Source organism: Schistocerca nitens, chromosome 2, assembly GCF_023898315.1.
Source record: "Schistocerca nitens isolate TAMUIC-IGC-003100 chromosome 2, iqSchNite1.1, whole genome shotgun sequence".
NCBI lineage: Eukaryota > Metazoa > Arthropoda > Insecta > Orthoptera > Acrididae > Schistocerca > Schistocerca nitens.
Window position 1 is genome coordinate 20,952,031 of NC_064615.1, and position 23,958 is coordinate 20,975,988.

The following is a 23,958-nucleotide window of genomic DNA, read 5'->3' on the forward strand; positions in this document are numbered from 1 at the left end:
TAAACTTCCATAAATATATTGTTCTGCCCATTTTTTACCCAAAGAAAATAAAGTGCAAATACACAGCGTTGGTAATATGGACCAAATGTGTGTACACTGCCCTACAAAGTTGTTTGCAGGGGTTTGGTAACGATTCAGCTACCATGTATTGTCACAAAGTAAAGGTTAACTTAAGAGCCTCTTCATTACAGACTTTGGTACTGCTTTAAAACACTGTACCGAGAATAAAGCCAATAGGAACTGTTTCAGAGAAATAATGATTACACTGCAAGCAATGCTTGACACACATAATCCTTATGCACAGTTGTTTAGATAATTTAGCTCATAATACACAGCAGATCTCGAAATAACAGAACTCTAACTATATGCAACATCAATTACCCAGATCACTTTGAGGAAAAAGAAATTTCTACTGTATGACTAAAGTTGTTGGTTCGGTAGTTATTACTATTATTATAATAAAAAATTGTAACTACAACAGAAATTCCCAAAACAATATGCTTCAATCATTTATGTATTATTTTATGAAAATGAATATTTTAAATAATTTTGCTAAAAACATATAACTTGACACTTTTCTTTGTTACAATTCTTAAATTTAACAAAAAAATCTCATGCATTGGCATATTATGAGAATGCAATTTAAATGAACTTCATTCGTAAACATATTGCAAAGTGAGTGACCTGCACTACATGTGCTGCCTCGCTACCCGAAAGGAGAATCCTTTACACATGATGCGGATGGCTGACGCAATGTATACAACGGTCTTCAGTCATTGTTCCCCATCTTGTTTCAGCAAAGTGATTGGTGATATAATGCCAAAAGTCAAGCCATGTGTTCACTCTCGTTTGCAATAATATGTTACTGAATTTAGTGATATCTTTACAAGTGATGGAAGAATTCTATTCTGCCAAAAATGTATCAGTAAATGCAGAACAACAATCTCAAGTCATGCAACATTTAGCTGGTAGTAAAAACAGACTGACCACTTCTGACTGACTTCCAGATAAGTTTTTCCAGGTGAAGCACCTCCCTCTTCACATATCCTAGTTTCAAAAAGTCCTGAATATTATGTAGATTTATGCAACACCCTTTCTTTTGTGTGATATTCCTTTACATAAACTGAAAAGTCCAGCATTCAGAAATTTTCCTACAAAATACACCAATTTTGGAACACCAGAAGAATCAACATTAAGAAAACTGTGCGTGTCTGCTTGCTACGATGAAACACCAAGAAAATTGCAGCAGAATGTGAAGATAACTAAATAAAGAAAAAAACATAAACAATAGGGTAAGCACTGATGAATCACCACACTCTAGTAGTAGGAACGTCAGAATGGTTGTGGTAGGTGTGTTAGAAAACGATGAAATTTTTTTCTATTAGCACGTACAAACTATCAGTATTGAATCATGTAACAATGGCTCCTTTATGCAATGAATCTCTGCATTTGTTATTGCCGAATTGTGTGAAATTTGGTAATGTTTTACTCCTACAGATGCTGCTGCATATATGAAGAAGGCAGCCAAAGGCTTTTATGAAGGCTTCCCATATGTGATATATGTAACTTATACAGTGCATGGTTTACACACAGTATCCTAAAGTGGACAAATTGAAATCAATTGACAAAAGGGTGTTTGTGAAAAGTGCCAATAAGAATTGATTTGTCCAGATCTTGCACCTCCATCTAGAACCATAGTTACTAGCTGGGAGACATGGTTGGAACCAGCAGTGTATTATGCAACAATTTTGAAAATTTTAAATTGGTGATTGATGAACCCAACAACATCGGAGATTCTTCAATTAAAATTCTTCATAACTAATTTAATGAAAGTACACTAAAGAATGAACTGTCTTACATGTCTGCAAATATGAGTTCTTCGTTTCCCTCCACTAAAAAATTAGAAACATCAAGCAGCTTGATAACTGAGACTGATAATGATCAGTCCCCTCACATTCTCAATGTTCTTCTGCAGTACCACATCTCAAATACTAGAATTCTCTTCTGTTCTGGGTTTCTCACAGTCCATGTCTCACTACCATATAATGCTGTGCTCCATACATACATTCTCAGAAATTTCTTCCTCAAGTTAGGACCTATGTTTGGTAACAGTAGACTCCCTCCTGGCCAGGAATGCCTTTTTCACCAGTGCTAGTTTACTTTTTATGTCCTCCTTGCTCTGCCCATCATTGGTTACTTTGCTGCCTAGGTAGCAGAATACTTCATGGTCCCAAATTGCAATGTGAAGTGTCGTCTTGTTCTCATTTCTGCTACTTCTCATTACTTTCGTCTTTCCACAATTTACTTTCAAACCATATTCTCTACTCATTAGACTGTCATTCTATTCAACATATCCTGCTATTCTTCTTCACTTTCACTGAGCATACCAATGTCATCAGCAAATCTTATCATTGATATCCTTTCCACTAAATTTTAATACCACTCTTGAACTTTTCTTTTATTTCCCCATTGCTTCTTCATATATAGATTGAAAATATGGTGAAAGATTACATCCCTCTTTTTTTTAACACCCTTTTCAATCCACGCAATTCATTTTTAGTCGTCCACTCTTCTTGTTCCCTCTAGGTTCTTATAATTATTGTATATTGCGTGACTTTCCCTACAGCTTACCCATATTTTTTTTCCAAATTTTGAACATCTTGGACCATTTTACATTATAGAATGCTTTTACCATGTCAACAAAACCTATGAAAGTGTCATGATTTTTCTCCAGTCTTGCATCCATTATCAGCTGCACTGTCAGAGCTGCCCCTCTGCTGCCTTCACCTTTCCTGAGACCAAACTGATCATCATTTAACAGATCCTCAATTTTCTTTTCTATTCTTCTGCATATTATTCTTGTCAGTAACTTGGATGCATGAGTCTAAAGCTGATTCTGTGATAATTCTTGCACTTGTCAGCTCTTGCTTTCTTTGGAATTTTGTGAATGATGTTCTTCCTAAAGTCTGGTGATGTATCACCAGACTCACAGATTCTACACACTAACTTGGCTAGTTATTTTGTTGCCACTTCCCCCAATGATTTTAGAAATTCCTATAAAATATTATCCAACCCTTCTGTCCCCATAAGTCTTCCAAAGCTTTTTTAAATTCTGATTCTCATACTGGATCATCCTCCTCGTGTCTGTCGACTCCCGTTTGTTCTTCTATCATATCATCAGACAAATTTTCACCCTCACAGAGGCCTCCAGTGTACTCTTTCCACTTTCCACTCTCACTGCTGTATTTAACAGCAGCATTCCCACTGTACTCTTAATGTTACCGCCCTCTGTTTTAATACCACCAAAGGTTGGTTTGACTTCCCTGCTCAACATGTCCTTCCTGTGACTAACATTTCTGTATTTCTGAATTTCCCATGATATTTTTTGTACTTCCTTCTCTCATTGATCAGCTGAAGTATTTCATCTGTTATCCATGGTTTCTTTGCAGATGTCTTCATTGTACCTACACTTTTCTATCTGACTTCTGTGATTGCCCTCTTTAGATATTTCCATTCCTCTTCAACTGTACTACCCACTGAGCTATTCATTTTTGTAGTATCTGTAATATCTCAGACAACTTTAAACATATCTTTTTCATTTCTTAGCACTTCTGTATCCCACTTCTTTGCACATTGATTCTTCCTGACTTTAAACTTCAGCCTACTCTTCATAATTAATAACTTGTGCCTGAGTCTGTATCTGCTCCTGGGTATGCCACATAACCCAATATCTGATTTCAGAATCACTGCCTGACCATGAAGTAATCTAACTGAAATCTTCCTGTATCTCCCAGCCGTTTCCAAGTGTACCACCTCCTATTGAGATTCTTGAACAGAGTATTCACTATTACTAACTGATATTTATTGCAGAAGTCAACTAGTCTTTTTTTGCACATAAAAATCTGGTTATTACAGTATACAGTACACTCTATGTTTCTTTATCATTCTAAAATCAATCCACAGGGAATGTATTAAAAGACAAAATCTTTCAGTGAATGACAAATACAGTACATTGCTATACATGCAATATGTGCATTGTTGTGTTTGTGGTGCCCATTATTTAGTGCGAACTATATCAGTCTGTGTGATGACCTTAACATAAACACTGATTTGTCGCTGTATGTTCCGTCTTCCACGCCTTTTGTTTCGTGCACGTGTTTTAATTTACTTTGTGACATTCGTCTTCTAGAAGAAAATGCATTGTATTATCATTGACAGACAAAATTAAAGTCCTTGAACAGTCACACAAAGGTGTGAGTGGGAAGCAGTTAGGCAGTTAACTGAGATGTTAGTGTGGGAGCATTAACAATTTCAGACTTACTTATTTTCTTTCTTTCTTTCTTTCTTTCTTTTTTTTATTTTCTTCAAGAAAGTCTTCAATTTTAGACATTCTGCCTGTCCTTTAGAATGAAGAAAGAAGTTAACTGAGAAAAGCAATGATAACAGCAGAAAACAAGGAGCTAGAAAAGGCCGTATTCCAATGGTTCTTGCAGCAATGAAAATTGGAAAACCCTCTTTCATGGTCAATTGTTTGTGGGAAAGCAAAACTTTTAGCTGAAACAAACAATGATTTATCTTCATTTAAAGCAAGCAATGGCTAGCTACAGAATTTCAAGGCAAGGTACAGTATTCGCAAGTTGGATTTAAGTGGTGAAAAACTAGCAGCAGACCCAAAAGCAGCAGAAAATTTTATTGAGAAATTCAGAAATGAAGCAGAATATTATGACCCTGTATTTTTACACAGTGTTGACGAGACAGGCCTTATTCGGAATGCTTTTAGTTTCTTAAAGGGGAACTAGTACTCCTGGCTATAAAGACAGTAAAGACCATGTTAGCATGCTGAATTCTGCATACTGTACGGAAAACCACAGAATACCCCTTTTGTTGATAAGTAAATTGACAAACCACTGGGCTTTCAAAAATGTTAAAAACCTCCCATCTTTTACAACAATCTACCAAAGGCCTGGATGAATACTATTTTATTTTGCAAATTGTAAAAGTCAAGTTTCATACCTGAAATAAAAAGGCAGTCAAGTGATGTTAATTCTGGACAAAAAAAAATTCTCTTGAGAGAAAATAGATGTTTCAAAACATTTTTGCTGCCACCAAATGTAACAAATTTGCTGCAGCCAATGGACTAATCAATTATAGAAACTATGAAGTGATATAACAAAAGGCAACTGTTGAGGAAGCTTTTGATATAAGATGGAAATGAAGAAGGCACTGTGACTCATCACCAAAAATTGAATTTAAAAGACTGCGCTTACATGGTGGCAGAAACATTGAATATGATGAAACAGTCACATTAAAAAGAGGTTGGAATAAACTGAAAGGCATTATAATCAAAGATGAGGTACAGAAAGGTGAAGATAAAAAGAAGAAAAAGAAGAGGTGTGAAAAGGAAGAGGATGGTAGAGAAACGGCAGAGGACAAAATATCACTTGTGGACATAAGAAAGATCCTTTTGAAAATTCCTGGACATTCTGATTGCAGTGCAGAGGATATAGGCAACTGGCTTGCTTGTGATTTTTCAGACCCTGGATTCCGAATTCTCAGTGAAAATGAAATCATTCAAAGTGTGTGCAAAGAAACCGATGGCCAGGCAGATGATACAGTCACAGAACCAGATGTGGCACCGTGAGATGATGAGGCATATAATGTCTTGACACTGCACTAATGTGGATGGAGCAGCAGCCTGAGTGTGTCTGTATACAGCTGCTCGCAGTCATGTGAGACTTGGCCGCACGAAAATGACAGAAGACAGCAAAACAACTGACTGACTGATGTGTTTAGGAACTGACACTGTTTGTAAATACAATGCTGTACAAAATCTGAACACCATTATTTTGTAGTCATTAAATTCATGTTACAGTAGTACGTATACTCAAATTTAGCTGCATTTAAAAAAAAAATAAATGACCTGTTTTCATGATTTATGCAGTTATCTGGATACTTGAGTATTGAATTAGATCAGGTCTCAAGTCATGCTGATAACTGGAGTTCTGCTGTACCTGATTTTCAAATAGAATTCATTACTAGCAATGCATTTTGTCCTCGTGGATCCAAAGCACCTAAAGTCGGAGAGGTGGCTGCTGTTTTTATCACTGATGACAGAACACCACCAGGTGATTCTGATTTTGTTATCTATTCTAAAAGAACTGGTGCACTTACGACAATATCTTACTTGAACCCACATTCTGATCCACAGCTTTTTCTACGTGATGATTCTGGATGGGCTGTAGGTAAGCCACATGATCAAGTTGATGCATTGAGAACACTCACAATGTTGCATGAGTACTACTGTTATTGTTTAGCTGTTAAAGTGATGACTTCACAATATGTCATGCTTCAAGTAAGTTATTTGAACAATATATTGTCAATAGTTATGTCAAAGTACAAGGTTCCAGGTCAGCATTCATTTGATCTCATCAAAAAGAATTCAAGAGCTGATAGTTATATAGGTGTGGCGGATTTGCTTAACACTGATGGTGAACAAAGAGAAACAGTTTTGGGGGGGGGGGCCTCCCTTTATTTTTCCTCAAACTTATATGGGCAGCCCTCACAACATGTTTCAAAATTATCAAGGTACAATGGCCATTGTTAGCCACTAAGGAAAGTATGATCTCCTTCTCATAAAAACTTGCAAACCCAAATGGACTGAAATTACCTCTCAATTGAAACTACATGAAAGAGTTGAACATATTACTAGGTGTGATAATTGGTTATGTTTGTGTTACTGAATTTCAAATAGAGGTCTCCCTCATACACACATTCTACTCAGTCGGTGAAACAGAACAGTTTTGGAGAAATGTAATAAAGTTGCAAAGACTCTACTTGAGACAGATCAAAGAACATGGCAAACAGAAAATGTTGGATCCAGGTTTACGTGCAGATATATGGCAGCGTACTGAAGCTATTTCTAAAATTAAAAGTCATTACACCCAGGTTAATACTTCAAGGCGTTTCATAGATGAAAGTGGGTCATGTGCTGATATTCACCACGATCACGTTGCTATCTGCAAAGCAAAATAGAAACCACAAGCAAGCTATGCTGTGTTTCACCATGTTTTCACACAAGAGTAAAATTACCATTTGTGTGCCTAAAAAGGATCTTTATGCAACATGTGTTACCTCTAACTCTGTTTTTCAAGGAAAGGAGCAGCTGAAAGCGAAATATGACGAGCATTTGGTCGAGAAGAATAAGTCCAGAGCAGAAAAGAATTGTTGTTGTTGTTGTGGTCTTCAGTCCTGAGACTGGTTTGATGCAGCTCTCCATGCTACTCTATCCTGTGCAAGCTTCTTCATCTCCCAGTACTTACTGCAACCTACATCCTTCTGAATCTGCTTAGTGTATTCATCTCTTGTTCTTCCTCTACGATTTTTACCCTCCACGCTGCCCTCCAATGCTAAATTTGTGATCCCTTGATGCCTCAAAACATGTCCTACCAACCGATCCCTTCTTCTAGTCAAGTTGTGCCACAAGCTTCTCTTCTCCCCAATCCTATTCAATACCTCCTCATTAGTTACGTGATCTACCCACCTTATCTTCAGCATTCTTCTGTAGCACCACATTTCGAAAGCTTCTATTCTCTTCTTGTCCAAACTAGTTATCGGCCATGTTTCACTTCCATACATGGCTACACTCCATACAAATACTTTCAGAAACGACTTCCTGACACTTAAATCTATACTCGATGTTAACAAATTTCTCTTCTTCAGAAACGATTTCCTTGCCATTGCCAGTCTACATTTTATATCCTCTCTACTTCGACCATCATCAGTTATTTTACTCCCTAAATAGCAAAACTCCTTTACTACTTTAAGTGTCTCATTTCCTAATCTAATTCCCTCAGCATCACCCGATTTAATTTGACTACATTCCATTATCCTCGTTTTGCTTTTGTTGATGTTCATCTTATATCCTCCTTTCAAGACACTGTCCATTCCGTTCAACTGCTCTTCCAAGTCCTTTGCTGTCTCTGACAGAATTACAATGACATCGGCGAACCTCAAAGTTTTTACTTCTTGTCCATGAATTTTAATACCTACTCCGAATTTTTCTTTTGTTTCCTTTACTGCTTGCTCAATATACAGATTGAATAACATCGGGGAGAGGCTACAACCCTGTCTCACTCCTTTCCCAACCACTGCTTCCCTTTCATGCCCCTCGACTCTTATAACTGCCATCTGGTTTCTGTACAAATTGTTAATAGCCTTTCGCTCCCTGTATTTTACCCCTGCCACCTTCAGAATTTGAAATTATAATGAAGAAAACTTGGATAGTATTTGATTTGAACAGGGAGATAAAAACAACAGTGGTCCTAACCCATTAATTCCCGCAATGGAATAGGGTTTATTGTGCAGTTTCACACACTGTGGCTCTACTTAAAAGAGTAGTAGGAGGCCCTTTATTAGTTATTCAGCAGACACAATCTCTTCAGGACTTGATTACCTGAATATTCTGTGTCTTTTGATCCCGAACAGTTTTCACTGGAAGACTGGATGTGTGGTTTCCTCAACCTCACCACACAGCCTACACACAGGAGCTTCTTTCTCTACACCCACTGTGGGTAAGTCTTCCTTTATGTTCCAACACCTTGTCATTAGTCCTACCATGAGTTTAGTCTGAATCCTATTCAAGTCCAGGATTGCAGAACTTCTCTTAAAACATGGCTTTCGCGTCATTAGCTTTCCATGTTTTTATTTTCTGGATCATGGTCCAATAGTCTACATGCAGCCTTCTGATCCAGTTTTGTAGTTTTGATATAACCACTGCCTTAGTGAAAGTTTGGGTATGTTCTGATCCACAAATGGAGCCATTGCATCTTTCCCAGCCAATCTATCAGTTTTTTCACTGGCACTGATTCCTCAATGACCAGGGACCCACACCAAGCTTACCCTGTTGCATCCCCCTGGTCTCACAACAGCTTTCTGGAATTCTGCAACAATCTCTGATCTCACTGCACGGGATGACAGTATAGTGGCAGTATATGACCTCCAGGTTCAGACTAACTTATGTTTCCTGAAAAGGGGCAGCAGCCTATCCAGCAGGTGCAGCAGTATGAATGATTGACTGATCTGGCTTTGTAACATTAGCCAACATAGCCTTGTCATGCTGCTACTGAAAATAGTTGAATGAAAGGGGAAAAACATAGCATGTGTCTCTACTGCATGGTCAAATATGGGTAACATATTTTGGAGGTAAAACAGCCCAACATTTGGATCACTGGATGGAAACTACTCAGATGGATGTTGTTATCAGGAAAAACAAAACTTGCATTATACAGGTCAAAGGATGCAATGTTAATTCCATTATTAAGGCAGATAGACCAGACAACTTAAAAAGGAAAATAGAAACCTTGAAGATCGATATAGTGCGAATTAGTGGAAGTGCAGTGGCAGGAAGAAGAGGCTTTCTAGTCATGTGAGTACAGTGATACAAATACAAAATCACAAAGAGTAGGTCTAATAAGGTATAAGAAAAAAGGAATATCGATAAGCTTCTGTGAACAGCATAGTGAAGATATTTATGATGGCCAAAATAGATACGATGCCAACAATCACCACACTAGTACAAGTTTATATGCCAACAAGCTCCACAGATTATGATGAAACTGAAAAAATATACAATGAATTACTCAAATGATTATGGGGATGAAAATTTAATTATGGTGGAACGAGAATTTGCTGGAACGAAAGAGGAAGCTGAATAGCAGAATTTTACACAGAGCATAATTTAATCATCACTAATACTTTATTTGAAAATCAAGGAAGAAGGTTGCATATGGGGAAGAAGCCAGGAGATACTAGACTGTTTCATGTTATTATATAATGGCAAAGCAGGAATTTCAAAACCAGATTATAAACTGTAAGATATTTCCAGGGACAAATGTTGACTCTGGCCATATTTTATTGGTTGTGAACTGCAGCTTTAACTGAAGAAGTTGCAAAAAAGACAGGAAATAATAGAGATGAGATCTGTTAAAAAAACAGAGGTTGCTGAAATTTTCAAAGGGAGTATTAGGCAATGACTGACAAAAACCCAGGTGAGAAACACAATAGAAAATGAATGGATAGCCTTGAAATATTAAATAGGACCAGATGGGTAAAATGATAAAGCAGAAATCCTTGGATAACACATGACATACTGAATGTAACAAACAAAAGAAGAAAATATAAAAATACAGCAAATGAAGCAGACAAAAGGGATAATGTCTAAAATTGAGATTGACAGAAAGTGCTAAGTGGCTAAGAGGGAACAGCTAGATGAGAATTTCAAGAATGTAGAAGCATGTATAACCAGGGAAACTATAGATTACACCTATAGGGAAATTAAAGACCTCTTTGGAGAAAATAGCTAAGCAACTGTATGAATGTTAAGAGCTCAGATGGCAAGCCATTACCAAGCAAAGAAAGGGAAGCTGAAAGGTGGAAGCAATATATAGAAGAGAAACAAACTTGAAGACAATATTAAAGAAAGGGAAGAGGACAGAGATGAAGATGAGCTGAAAGATACAATACTGCACTAAGAATTCAACAAAACTCTGAAAGACCTATGCCAAAACACCTGGAATAGATGACAACCTCTGAAAATTATTGAGATTCTTGGAGGAGCAAACCATGACAAAACTCTTCAACCTGGTGAGAAAGACATTTGAGACAAGCAGAAAACCAGCTAACTTCAAGGATAATGTAATCGGTCCATTTCCAAGGAAGACAAGTGCTGGCAGGCATGAACATTACCAAACTATTAGTTTATTAAGCAATGGCTCCAATATACTGACATGAATTGGTTACTGAAGAACAGAAAAATTGGTAGAAGTCAACTCTGCAAAATTCGGTATTGCTTCTGGAGAAATATAGGACCATGTGATGCACTATTGATCCTATGACTTCTCTTAGAAGACAGATTAAGGAATGTCAAAATTACTTTTGTAAAATTCCTTAACAATGTTGACTGGAATACCCTCTTTGAAATTCTGATGATAGCAAGGATTAAATAGATGTAGTGAAAGTTTATTTAAAACTTGTGCAGAAACCAGACTCCAGTTATAAGCTTTTACCAAAGAAAATCACCATTCAGCCATAAGGTTTGAGAAAATATTTTATTTTATTTTGACAACCAGTTCTGGCATTTCATTATGTTATATGGACTTCATGTATAGACATTCAGATGTATTGATATTGGCATACTGGAGGCATAAGTATCTGGATACCGTGAATTTGTATTCAAGTGCTTCCTTAGACAATGATTGACAAAAATGCAGGTGAGATACACAATAGAAAACGAATGGGTATCCTTGAGCGATGAAATAGTGATGGCAGCAGAGGAGCAAATAGGTAAAAAAGACAAAGCAGAATTCAAAGTATCCAGAAATTGCTGACTCCGGTATGCCAATATTGATTCATCTGGAAGTCTACATATGACATGCATGTGGGGCCTGAAGATGGCATATTGAAATGCCGAGGTTGGTAAATATTTGACCAGCTGCTGTCCCACTTTCTCAACGGATCAACAGGGATCAAGTTATAAGAGTTGAAGGTATAGTGTAATATATCACTTTGAAGTGATACACTGCATGATTATTTTTTGAACCAATGAAAGATGATTGCAACTATAAAAAAAGTTTATTTTTGTAATGTATTAGATAATCTACTGTTTGGACATGCATTTTATTTATGCCAATGTATCAAAAGAAGGATGAACACAGCATATTTGCAAGTTTGGATGATGATAAACAATGTACCACATTCGCAGTACATGCTGGTCAGACAGTTTATTCTGTGTTGTCAGTGCCTGTTTTGAAGATATGGCATGCCCCAGCAATAATGTCATGGGAACACTTGTTACAGAGAACATTCAAGTGATTTCTGTTAATTAAGACATGATGCTTATGGACTTTGTACTTTTCAATGTTTTTCCAATGTTTTGAATAATGTAGTACCTTTGTTGTGCACAGTTACTGTAAATGAGGGTACACTATACAAGAATTTGTAAATGAGAAGCCTCACATTTATTTTCAGAGTTGGATGTTGGATTTGTATTCTTAACTTCCAGCAGTAATTGCAGCACTTTGAGGAAGGAAGATTGATCAGAAGAGGATTGCGGTTGTGCTGACATAATAAGGTGAGGTACAGTAAACAACAGAAAGCCTTAGCTCCCGATCAGTATTTATTTTGCCATCCAATATCACAGTAAAGAACCAGCAGAGCAATGTATGTGGCAACCATGGTAGAATACATAATAAACAGAAATTTGAAATTTTAAAGAGAACTGGTGAATTTTGAGTCTGTAGATTTGCAGGAGTTATCTGTCGTCAGTACTAATGAAGATCAGCAACCAGTTAGGATAGGAGTAGGTTACCTTGATATGTATGTATATAAGGAGGAGGAGGAGGAGGAGGAGGAGGAGGAGGTGGTGTATTAAATGCTATTAACAGGATACTGTACCCTAATCTGCATGTGCCTGTATGTACAGTGTGGTGAAACGAATAGGTGGGGACCTATAGGAAAAAGCATGACACAACAACAACAACAAAAAAAGGAGGAGGATGATACATAAATAACTGTACAGCTCTGGGGTTTTTGCAGAGAGCCATATAATCCTTCTAAAGGAACCTTTACTTTCTCTTTAATTTTTATTGGCTGGATTTATAAGCAATTTTAATGGGTGGTTTGAATAATGTAGTCCATTGAACAGATTTCATTTGAATGCGGAATGTACACAAGCAAATGTGATTACCAAGCAATTGTGATTACCGTGTCATGTTGCTACCCTCTCCACTTGGTCTCAATTGTAAGGTGTTAGGACTACTTTTTGGGGCCTGTACGGGTGAAATCAGGCAAGTCCACTTTGTATGATATGCCAAACAACTTCATCCTCCAGCTCCTTGCCAAAGAATCTGTCAAGAAGGGAATCCTGGGATGGGGGCCAAGAGGGTTATCAGTCTTTGGGGTCTGTCTTCTTTCTATCTCAGGTTCTAACAGCCTTAGTCTTTCTTTTCCATTCTGTCTTCTTCTCCAAGAGTACCTTGGCTTCTTCCCTCTTTACCATACTCATTAGTCTCTATCGTGGAACCCTTCTTATATCCATTTATTACATCTATATTCACAGGCTAGCCTCAGGAGTAGCACATAGCCAGTGATTCCTCAAAATTATATGAGAATGACTAGAAAAGCCTTAATTCTGGAATACACATACCCAGACTGGATGAAATATGGACGATTCAATTAAATGGATAATGGACTATAGGTCCAACTAATGAGTCGTGCATGAGTAAAAGTCACTGCTCCTTACATATAATAAGTATTTGCTAACTGAGATCCCATGTCCATAGCAACACTGATTACCTGATAGAAACATTAAGAAACTTAATTAAAGTGAAACATACAGCTATGACTGATGGTATACATTCTATTGTGGAGATTTCACAGTTAATAAGCATGAATAAATGTATTCTTTGAAAATGAGAACTGTACTGGTACATTAAAGAGACAAATAATATTAATATTTGTAGTATAGTTTGAACTTCAAACATTTATTGCTCGGCTAGAGTTTCACAGAAGTGACAGCATCATTCACCTAAGGGGAACAAGCTGTAGTGTAACTTATCATTTTGATGAAATGACGTGCTGCACAAGCATTTTTTGAACCAATGAATAATGGTAGCCACTATAAAATGTTTATTTTCATGAAGTATTAGGTAGTCTACTGTTTGAGTGTATATTTTATTTATGCACATAAATCATAAAATGGATGCATGCAGAAGATCTGCCAAGCCGGGACAGCGATAAACGTTGTACCATATTCATGGTATCTGTTGGTCAGGAGGTTTATTCCTTGTTATCAGTTCTTGTCTTCACAATATGGTGCACGCCACCGAGGAAGAGTGGCTGTGACAATGCCAATGGCATCTCGGGGACAAGAGAAATACTGTTATAGAGATACATTCAATTGATATCTGTTAATTAAGACAGAATGATTTTGGACTTTATCCTTATCAATGTTCTCCCGGTGTACTGCATAATGTAATAACTTATTAAAGCACAGTTATTGTAAACAAGAGTACAATTTATGAAACAATGAACACTCTCACATCTATTCTGTGAGTTAGATGTTGAATCTGTACGCTTAGCTTCCAGCAGTAACTGCAGCACTTTGAGAAAAGATGTTTGATCAGATGAGGTTGGTGAGTGTGCTGAAATAATGAGGTGAGCAAGATTAAACAACAGGAAGTCTTAGCTCCCAATCAGACGTTATCATGCTATCATGATAAAGAAACAGCCGAACTATGTAAAACGGCATGAAAAGGTAGCTGTGGTTGAGATGGGAGTCAGACAGGATTGTAGCTTCTCCCTCGTGTTCTTCACTCTTAACACTGAGCAAGCTGTGAAGTTGGTGAGGGAGTACCCAAGAAAAACATTATACTCTGTAGTTTGCTGATATCCTCATTATTCTGACAGGGACAGCAAAGAACTTGAAAGAGCAGCTGAGTAGAGTGGATAGTGTCCTCAAAGGAGATTATCACAAGGACAAAAGTAAAACAATGGTAATGAAATGTAGTCAAATTAAATCAGTTTGTATTGATAGAACAGAAAAATGCTGAAGATTAAATGGGTAGAGTAAGTAACTATGGAGGATGTACTAAATTCGGGAGAAAAGAAATTCATCATATAACTTGGATAAATGAAAGGACTGGCTAATAGAACACGTCTGGGGGAAAGAAGGTGTCATCAACTTGGTAATGGTAGGAAGTGTGAGGGATAAAATTTGTAGATGGAGACCAAGGGATGAAAACAATATGCAATGTCAATGTAGGTTTCAGTAGTTGTACAGAGAGGAAGAGACTTTAATAGGATAGACTAGTGTGGAAACTTTCATTAAACTAGTCTTCAGACTGTGGACCACAATAGTAACAACAACAATAACAATTACACATATAGAAGCCTCTGGCTGCAAGGATGATTTTATAACTTTTTATTAATTGATTAATTCTGGGAATACCATTCCCATCTTCAGATGCACCTGTATACATAACAAATACCTTGTCGTTACATCAATGCATACAACATAATAGCATTTCTCATAAAGTATATTAAAGTTGCCATAACTGCCAGACTTATGGTCATGTTAAAGTTCTTATGTTTAAGTCAAAATATACATAGCATTAGAATTACTCATAGCTCAGATCAAATATTAAGCCAATAATATTTTCTGTCTTTGGAATGTTAAACTCATTACACTAGGTGTGACACAAAAGTTTCCAGAATTTGTGTATAGCTGATGCAGTCTAGCTAATACGACTTTGAGAGTTAGTGGCTCAAGTGACTTTGTGCTAGATGGTAGCATTTAGTTTTTTTCATGCATTTTCCCAGTCTCATGTGTTGAGTGTATTGCGAAACTGACGATGGAGGATGTCTAGAAACAGTGTGTATGCATAAACTTTTTGTTTCAAACTTGTAAGAACTGCTACAAAAATACATGAAACGTTGAAGCAAGTATATGGGGAAAACGCCTTAGGTTGCAGTCAAACTTACGACAGTTTTAAACATTTTTCAAGATGACAGAACACTATTTGACAATGATCTCTATTGAGGATGGCCGCCAACTGGCATTACTACTGAAAATGCCACTGTTGTTAGGAATACTGTGCCGGAAGATTGTAGACAGATCATGCAGGGCATATGTGATGTTGTGGGGTTGTCCTATGTGACATGTGAGAGGATTTTGTCTAACGAAAGTGGCACATGGGCGATTGGTTCCTCCATTGCAGCAATGTGAGGTCACACACTGCATTGATCACCCTGGAGTTTCTGGTGAAAAACAAAATGACAATTATTCCTCATCTGTGGTTTCCACTCAACCTGGCACCAACTGACTTTTTTTTTTAATCCCCAGATTGAAACTCGCATCAAAAAGCCAAGGAGTTCACAGAGTTGAGGAGATTCAAGCAGAATTGCAAGTGGTACCAAAAATGCTCTTGAAAAAAGCAATCCAAGGAGCTTTCAGTTCCTGGGGAAACTGCTGGAAGTGGTGTATACAATCTCCGAGGGGAATACTTTGAAGGTGGTGGTAATAATTAAGATCCACATAAAGTATAATTTTATTTATTGGTTTATTCCAGGTACTTTTGGGAAGCACCTCGAATATTATTTGTAACCAATTTACAGTTTAATTATAGCCATTTATAGTGGAAGTGTTTAGCCACTCTGTACAAACAACAAACATTTATGGCGTTGACAACCAACCTCTATACTGAACAGGAGTGAATATTAAACTGAAAGAACACTGAGGAATACTCACTTAACAACTTCTGAGAACTTTTAACATATCAGGGTGTATACGGGGACAAGGAAAAAAAATTCCCGGATTTCTCCCGGATACCCCGTTTAAAAAATATGATTTTTCCCGGGCGAAAATACACTTTTTATGTGCTAAGTGACAGTAGGTTTTCTGTAGATTTTCCCTCGGAACTGTAAAACTTATGAATCCTTTGAATAGTTAACGTTTTATACAATCGCATAGAACTTCCCGGAAAAAAAAGAAAAGACGGGGCAAAGAAGGTTTTGGAGAGACCTTTAATTTAAAAAAAAGGAGAGAAATTTTGGAAAGACCTTTGATTTGCAGCAACATATACGCTGCATATTTTCATATTACAAAAGTATAAATTCGAATTGCACCAAACACAGCGCGTTAGTTTCCGGAGCGTTGAAACCGAGGTTGCAATGTCCTTTTGTAAGCGAGTCATATCTCAAGCCACGAGATCTCGTCAGCCGATGACAGCGGCTATTCAGAACATCGGACACGTGTTATAATCAGCCAATAGCAAGATCACTGGTCACATAGCGCGAACACGCAAGAGGAAAAGTTAACGGTTTACATTAATGTATGCCGCACCGTATATCTACTAGAAAAGTTAAGCTTTCACATATAATGTTAGTCTCTAAGATTAACACGCTACAACAGAAGCTAAGCTTTCACATGTAATGTTGATATTTCTTTGTGTGTGTTATACTTTAAGACACATCACACAAATATGCCAGTAAATTTAAAATTATGACATAAATGTCTCGGCTCGAAATTCTTGTAAGTGGCTGGTCCTCAAACTGTTCTGTTTTGAACGCTCTGTGATTTAGATATCCATCCCACTTTCTCACACGTAACACAATTCATCTTGCGTAAAAAGAAATTTCCTTTGAAAGTAACGCTTTTCCAACCACCGTTCGCAATACTATTCGGAGACTGTTAGAAATAGGTTCCATTTACCAGTTGCTGGGGAGCACCAGAAAACAGGCATAATTGTGCGTGTGCAACTGCAGTGGTGTAGGAAGCCCGTATGTTCGTGTGTATAAAGCACTAAGAGAGCTTACATTACACCATAAAAGAAACAGTGCATCAGAGGATACTCCAAGAGCATCGGAATTTCGTAAACCATACTAAAATGCATAATTCGGCTTGATGTGCAAATTGGCTTTTTCCAGATTCACAATGAAGTAGGTCCCATCTGATGTTAAGCTTTTTTCAGTGTGGTTTTAGAGATGTAAATTTTCTTGGAGTACCAGTACTCTACGATCTCATTTTTGGTTCTTTATTCTGGCATAATGCCATATATGGCAGATGATAACGTGCACTTGAAATTCAGCGAACAGTTGGAAGTAGCCAATACTGTAAAATGATCGCCTCGGTGGAAAGATTAATAAAGCCAAATTTCTTTAGCAAACTTGCAAAAATAACTTCACTGTTCTGCAAGGCGATTAATGCTTGACCGCTACTAACTTGGAAATAAAATAAAATCAGAAAACTGAAATTAATAATATATTTTTGCCCTCCGTAATTATGTGAATGTATTTTAATTCACTTGATAACTCCCAGCCACAGAAATCTGTTTTGTTTTCATTTGACGTGGGAGCAGTGCACGAAGAGAAGCAGCGAATTCACTTTACGTAAACACGGGTCATGTGGAGGTTAACCGCATGCCTAATACAAATCAGACAACTCTGTGCAAGCGTGAGCCTGGCAGCTAGTGCGCGCGAGAAAAAAATTTCTCGTTTGCATCTGGCTGCTTGCTGCTACTACCAATACAGCTAACAGCCAAACTTCAAGTAGCGGGAGAAGGTACTGCTTATACGCGAGTCAAATGCGCATGCACAACAGATCGCTGGCAATTGGTCAAACGAACCTAATGTGAACAGTTGTGACGTCATGCTCATGGCAAGCAGTTTATTGTTACGAAGAATTACAGCCTTTGCCCTATGTCCTTTGACATATTTTTGCTATTTGCAGACGCTTGTGCGTGCACGGTTGTTTGTTGTTGTAAATTGCACATTTCCTTTGCCACTAAAGTTTTATTTTTTTCCCTCTCGTTTATATTTTATTGCTGCAGTATCATTCTCCAGTAGCAGGATACAATAACATTCTTTGCTAGATAATCAATTCTGCAGTCAAAATTACAAAAATTTAACTCCAAGCTAAAACAATGAAAAATTCCCGGAATTCCGAAAAATTCCCGGGTTTTTCCCGGTTTTCTCCCGGATGAAAAAATTCCCGGGTTTTTCCCGGTTGTCCCGGGTCGTGTACACCCTGCATATACTTTATGAGAAAAGATGCTGTGTGTTGTATACACACTGATGTAATGCAATTTTTGGAAAACTTTGAAATGTGCACAGGTGCATCAGAAGATGGGAACAGCAGTCCCAAAATCAATCATCTAATAAATATTTATTGATTTATTTATTATAATTATTATCACCAACTATATACAGCTGCAGTTCCATCATCCACTTCAATAAGTGTGTCAAGATTACATCCTCACTTCTTTCCAACAATGACTTCGGCACACAAGGCCACATGTAACTGCAGGTCCCCCAGAATTAACTGGGTCGGTTCAAAGGGCAGAGGAAGTGAACAGCGCACTGCTTTGATCAGAACTAAGCCTAGTAAAGCACAGTGGTGTTCAAATCAATCCTTGGATCGAAAACAGCCTTTTTCCATTGTACTCATACTACTGATATACAAGGTCATAGAGTTCGCAAAATTTCACAGAGGAAGAAAATAATATTTGTTGTAGCATTTGTGTATTAACTTAATATTGACTTAATTGTCTGCATATTGCCTTTAACACCAGAACCATGAACAAGATCGAGGGACACCTTTGAACTTTTTTGTCTGCACTAATGAATTCAGTTTTTACCATCTTCGCTGAACTTAGCAACTTTCCCTCATTTCCGCTACTTTTGACAAAGGTCTACTGCAATTTCTTGCATTTTCATCATTTCATGAAAATTTTATGACGTATACCTAGGTAAGAAGGAGAAGTCAATAGATCCCTGGTGTAACTTGCATTTCGAATACAGCAGTTTTAATAATTACAAAGGAACTGGGATGAAATTTACTGCATTCAACAACTGCTGCTCTCAGTGATGATACATACATTCTCAGAATGGTTGCACACAGGACATTTTCAAGTAAGTTCTTAATCGTTTCTTATTAATGATGACTGGTTTTGATATGACTAATAGATCATTTTTAGATGATCCTCTAGTCACATTAAAACTTATCACTGTTAATTAAACACACACACACAAGCAATCCAGATGGTGTTTTTCATTCTTTATAGCAACAGAGATCACAGTTTTCTTTAGAAAGGCCTTCGATTATACTTTCAGCATATTTAAATGCACTGGACCATAACAATCTTCCCTTTATCCACTGTTTGTGATTCTGGCGGTAGATAGCTGTCATGTGCGCACGAGGTGTGCTCGCGCGCTCGCTCTCTCTCTCTCTCTCCCCCCCTCTGTGTGTGTCTGTGTGTGTGTGTGTGTGTGTGTGTGTGTGTGTGTGTGAGAGAGAGAGAGAGAGAGAGAGAGAGTGAGTGAGTGAGTGAGAGAGAGAGAGAGAGAGAGAGTGAGAGTGAGAGTGAGAGAGAGAGAGAGAGAGAGTGAGAGTGAGAGTGAGAGTGAGAGAGTGAGGGGGGGGGGGGTTCCGGGGGTTCCTTTCTGAAGAAGGGTTTGGCCAAAAAACTCAATGTGTAATTGTCTTTTTGTTGTGCCTGACTGCAATTCAATGTGTCATTTTTATGATGAGTAGCAATCTGTTTTTCACAAATTTCAGTGGATTTCCCCTTTTGTGAGCAATACGGTAACTATAACAATTCCCTATTTGTCCCTGCTCCAATGAATACTTCAATAGTCTGCTTATGTACTTTCCTTATCGTGGAATGTGCCTGCAACACCCATCAGTTAATACTCAATCTTGCATGGGCTATAATCAATGTTTTGGCTCATCATTGTAAAAGTACCGGTGTGAATACCTCCATTCCTCCTCTAGATAATTGAGCACACACCTAAACATGGAAATAACAGTTTTACGGTACAATAAATACCTAAATAAATAACAAGAACTTGAATAATCATGTAAATGGTCAGCATGTTGTAGTTTATACTGAGAAGATGTAGTACAATTGTAAAGCTGATTAAACCCACATCATAGTGGGAGTTCACCATTACAACCTTGGAACATGCAAGTAACTAAATATAATGAACAGGTTACAGACTATAAACTTTTTGGCCTAGGAATAAAAATAAACTTCATCATCCACAAGTAAATCTGACACTGGCACAGAATTATGCAAATTACACAGCCATAATCCATATTATATTTAATCTCCTCTCTAAAAGGTGCCGATGAGACTACGTAAACAACTTTAAAAACAAACTGAAAACAATTTTGCTTGGCAGCTCCTTCTGGTGTTTGTACTAAATCAAGGACTCTCCATTATATATAAATTACAAATAATTTATACATATAAAAAACTTATATCAATGGTTAAGAATGTAGATCAATGAGAAAATGTATTATTTTTGCAAATCTGTTGATACATACCACCATCTCAGTACACCATGAACATAATTCCTAGGAAATGAAATTAATTAACAATGTCGTCCTAAGCTAATGGCAAAATACCACACATACAGAAAAAGTTTTTGCTGGATCTCAGAACTGAGCACAGATATGGAGTGAAGAACGCCTAAACAGTTTATCTTATGTGGAAATTAAATTATAGTGATAGTAAAGCACTCATTTACAACCTTTGCACATTTTAGGAAAATTAGTATACTGACCTTGCTGGAGAACGTGTTGGAGTGCGGTATCGAGATGACCCTTTTCTCCTTGGAGAGAAATCTCTTTCACGTGGGGAATGTACTCTTGGTGTTGGAGAGCGAGAGAATGAACGAGAACGAGACCTGTGTACAATTATACACATTGAATGAAAATATGATACTAAATGTACTGCTAAATTAATTTCAGAAGCACAGGAAGTAGTCAAGCAACGAAGAAACTACCTGACTGCAAACTACTATGACCATTTCTACGACAACAAAAGAATCTTGACCTACAGCAACAGTAAAGCATTAGGACAAAATAAAACAGATTATGCAAATGTTACACAAAAATTCTGAATAAGCTTTTTACCTTAAGACTGACACTCTGCTTTGAATTTTTCTCAGAAAAACTGTTGGCATGACTTCATATTCATACAATTATTCAACTTCTGTTTTATTTAGATTAACATTTCATCTGCTAAAGAAGCAAATGAAAATATTTCATTGTGCTGTATAAAAATTTCAAAACGTTCTTCGGGTTAACTGCTTTAGCCCTATAATTAGGTAAAATTTCACATGTGTCATTATTAATTGCTGTTAAATATGGAGCATTTATTGAATCCGCACAGCTGCAAATTACGATTGTCTTGAGACGTAACGATGATAAGTAGTTCATGTTTATTTGAATTCTAACCAGATAATCTGTTTCCACATTACAACACGTTTGTCTTCAATATGTCACTGTTTCAGTATATTAAGTTAAACACTGATTCATGTTACATGCATAGCTTTCAAAGAAAAATAAGTTGCACTCAAAACAAATGTAGACTGATTGGTAATGGTAGAATCAAAAATGTTAATGTTAATTTTATAAAAACTGATGTTCAATATGCAGTGAACTGAAACCCATGTGACAAAATGAGGCAGTTAATTGGAAGCCTTAAAATATATTTATCAGAAAATTCTTTGAAACTCTGAATATTATGAAATGTACACTTCAGAATGCTTTGCACGTATCATACATGCACGCTAAGCAGTACTAAAAAACACAAACCCACAATTCAATACATCCATCTGAATTTCCTGTAGAGAAATAAATTATAACACTTCTTCAAGCATAGTGGGTATTTTAGATTTGAGTCCTTACTTAATTTTTCCTGGACATTACCTGCTGCCTGAAAAGCTGTGCTAAATCACTTTTATTTGCATGGCATCTTACTGAACAAGCAGCATATCATTAGCTGGAATCATTTTTATATGGCTACATATTTGTCTTCTTTTGGCTGTAAAGCTGCTCCAAGAATAGGTTGGTAGATAGACTACATCACTAGCGTTGCATTTATACAGTTGTAAAATCATGCTGAATTACAAAGAGTATACATAATGCAAACAAGACTGAGAGCTCAAACATAAAACAACTGTTTTAGAATACAGACCCACACAAAAGATGTTACTGTTGCAATTTCTTCCAAGACTTTGAAATGTGGGTTACGAGAGTCAACTACAATAACAGCAATCATGTTAACTGACTGACTTAATAATATTGTTTTCTGTATTTGGGCGGGAAATATAAGTATTGTATTATTTTTCTTATGCCTTTGGCCTGCATATGCACAGGGTCAGAGACTAGGCATGGTTAATTTCAGGGGTGGCCCTGTGCCCTTCCTGTCGCCACCCCGTTTTCTCTGGGACGGAATGTGTGTTTCCATATTGTTCGTGTATAGTGTTATTCTAGTGAATGTGTGCAAATGTTTTCTAAATGTGTGTAAATTGTGCATCTGAGACTGGAACTTGGGTACCAGCCTGATATACATCTAGTTGGATGTGGGAAATTGTCTAAAAATTGCATCCAGGCTGGCCAGCACACACTGATCTTTGCTGTTAATCTGCAGGACAGATTCGATCTAGGATAAGTGCATCTCCCTGTTCTGGAAGGACACTTTAATATGTGTGGCTATCTCGACAAATTATTGAATTCTGCATCCCAGTGTATGAAAATGTTGAATTATTCATCAATATCATGTCGCATACGTGAGCACACTTTACAAACATCAAGTTCTGTTATAGATCCAATTGAAAACAGGCCATGTTTGAAACTAGTAGTGCTGAATAAAGTACAATTTTAAAATACACCTCGAAGGAATGACGTTTTCCCTCTAATTGACCGAGACTTTCGTGCCCACCCATGTCACTGATAACATACAGCTATATTGTGTTTTTGGTGAGCCTAATCAATCACACGATAAAGATATCACACGTGCAAATGGCTTTCATGTGTAAAAAATTTGCTGACTATGTCACAGCAACCTTTCTTGAAAAAGTATCAACCCACTCACTGTTTAAGTAAACCAGAATTCTAACTCCTGTTCAATAACTTTAATATTTAATTAATTGTTGACATTTATGTAAATAACTGATATTTAAAGTTACTTTACCCAAGTAATAGTGAAATTAGTTAGTAAGCAAAGCACAGATCAATGCAGAAAAGAAAATAATCATGTGCTTTGTATGTCGTTTTCATTTAATTAATTAGTGTGGTTAAAACTCCAGTAGTTACTTGTCTGGTAACAACTTTACCTTTATGTCTTTTTCATGTCAATGAAAGCCTGAAAATAACGGAAAAAAATTTATGGCAAGGAGCAATTCATAAAAATTCAATGTTTCTTTCTGTAAACCTCTTCTTGTGGAAAATAGGGCCACAGTAAATGTAGAACTGTAATTTAACTGACACATATTTATCTAGTACAAGCGAAAGTATTCATACTAGCACAAATAGAGCAATCAGGCTCCAGCGCCCAGAGACATTTGCCACATTGAAAGTTATGAATATGTGTGTGTGTGTTTCCTATTTCACTA

General features: G+C 37.0%; 1 protein-coding gene across 4 annotated transcripts in view; it reads right to left on the minus strand.

The window, feature by feature from the left end:
- Positions 1 to 23,958, minus strand: part of LOC126235680 (E3 ubiquitin-protein ligase RBBP6) — a 400,367-nt gene that overhangs the window by 95,720 nt on the left and 280,689 nt on the right. For all 4 annotated transcript variants that reach the window (XM_049944411.1, XM_049944412.1, XM_049944413.1 and 1 more), the window contains one exon: positions 21,121 to 21,243. In XM_049944411.1, the coding sequence (XP_049800368.1) occupies positions 21,121 to 21,243 (123 nt within the window). The remainder of the gene's footprint in view (positions 1 to 21,120; positions 21,244 to 23,958) is intronic.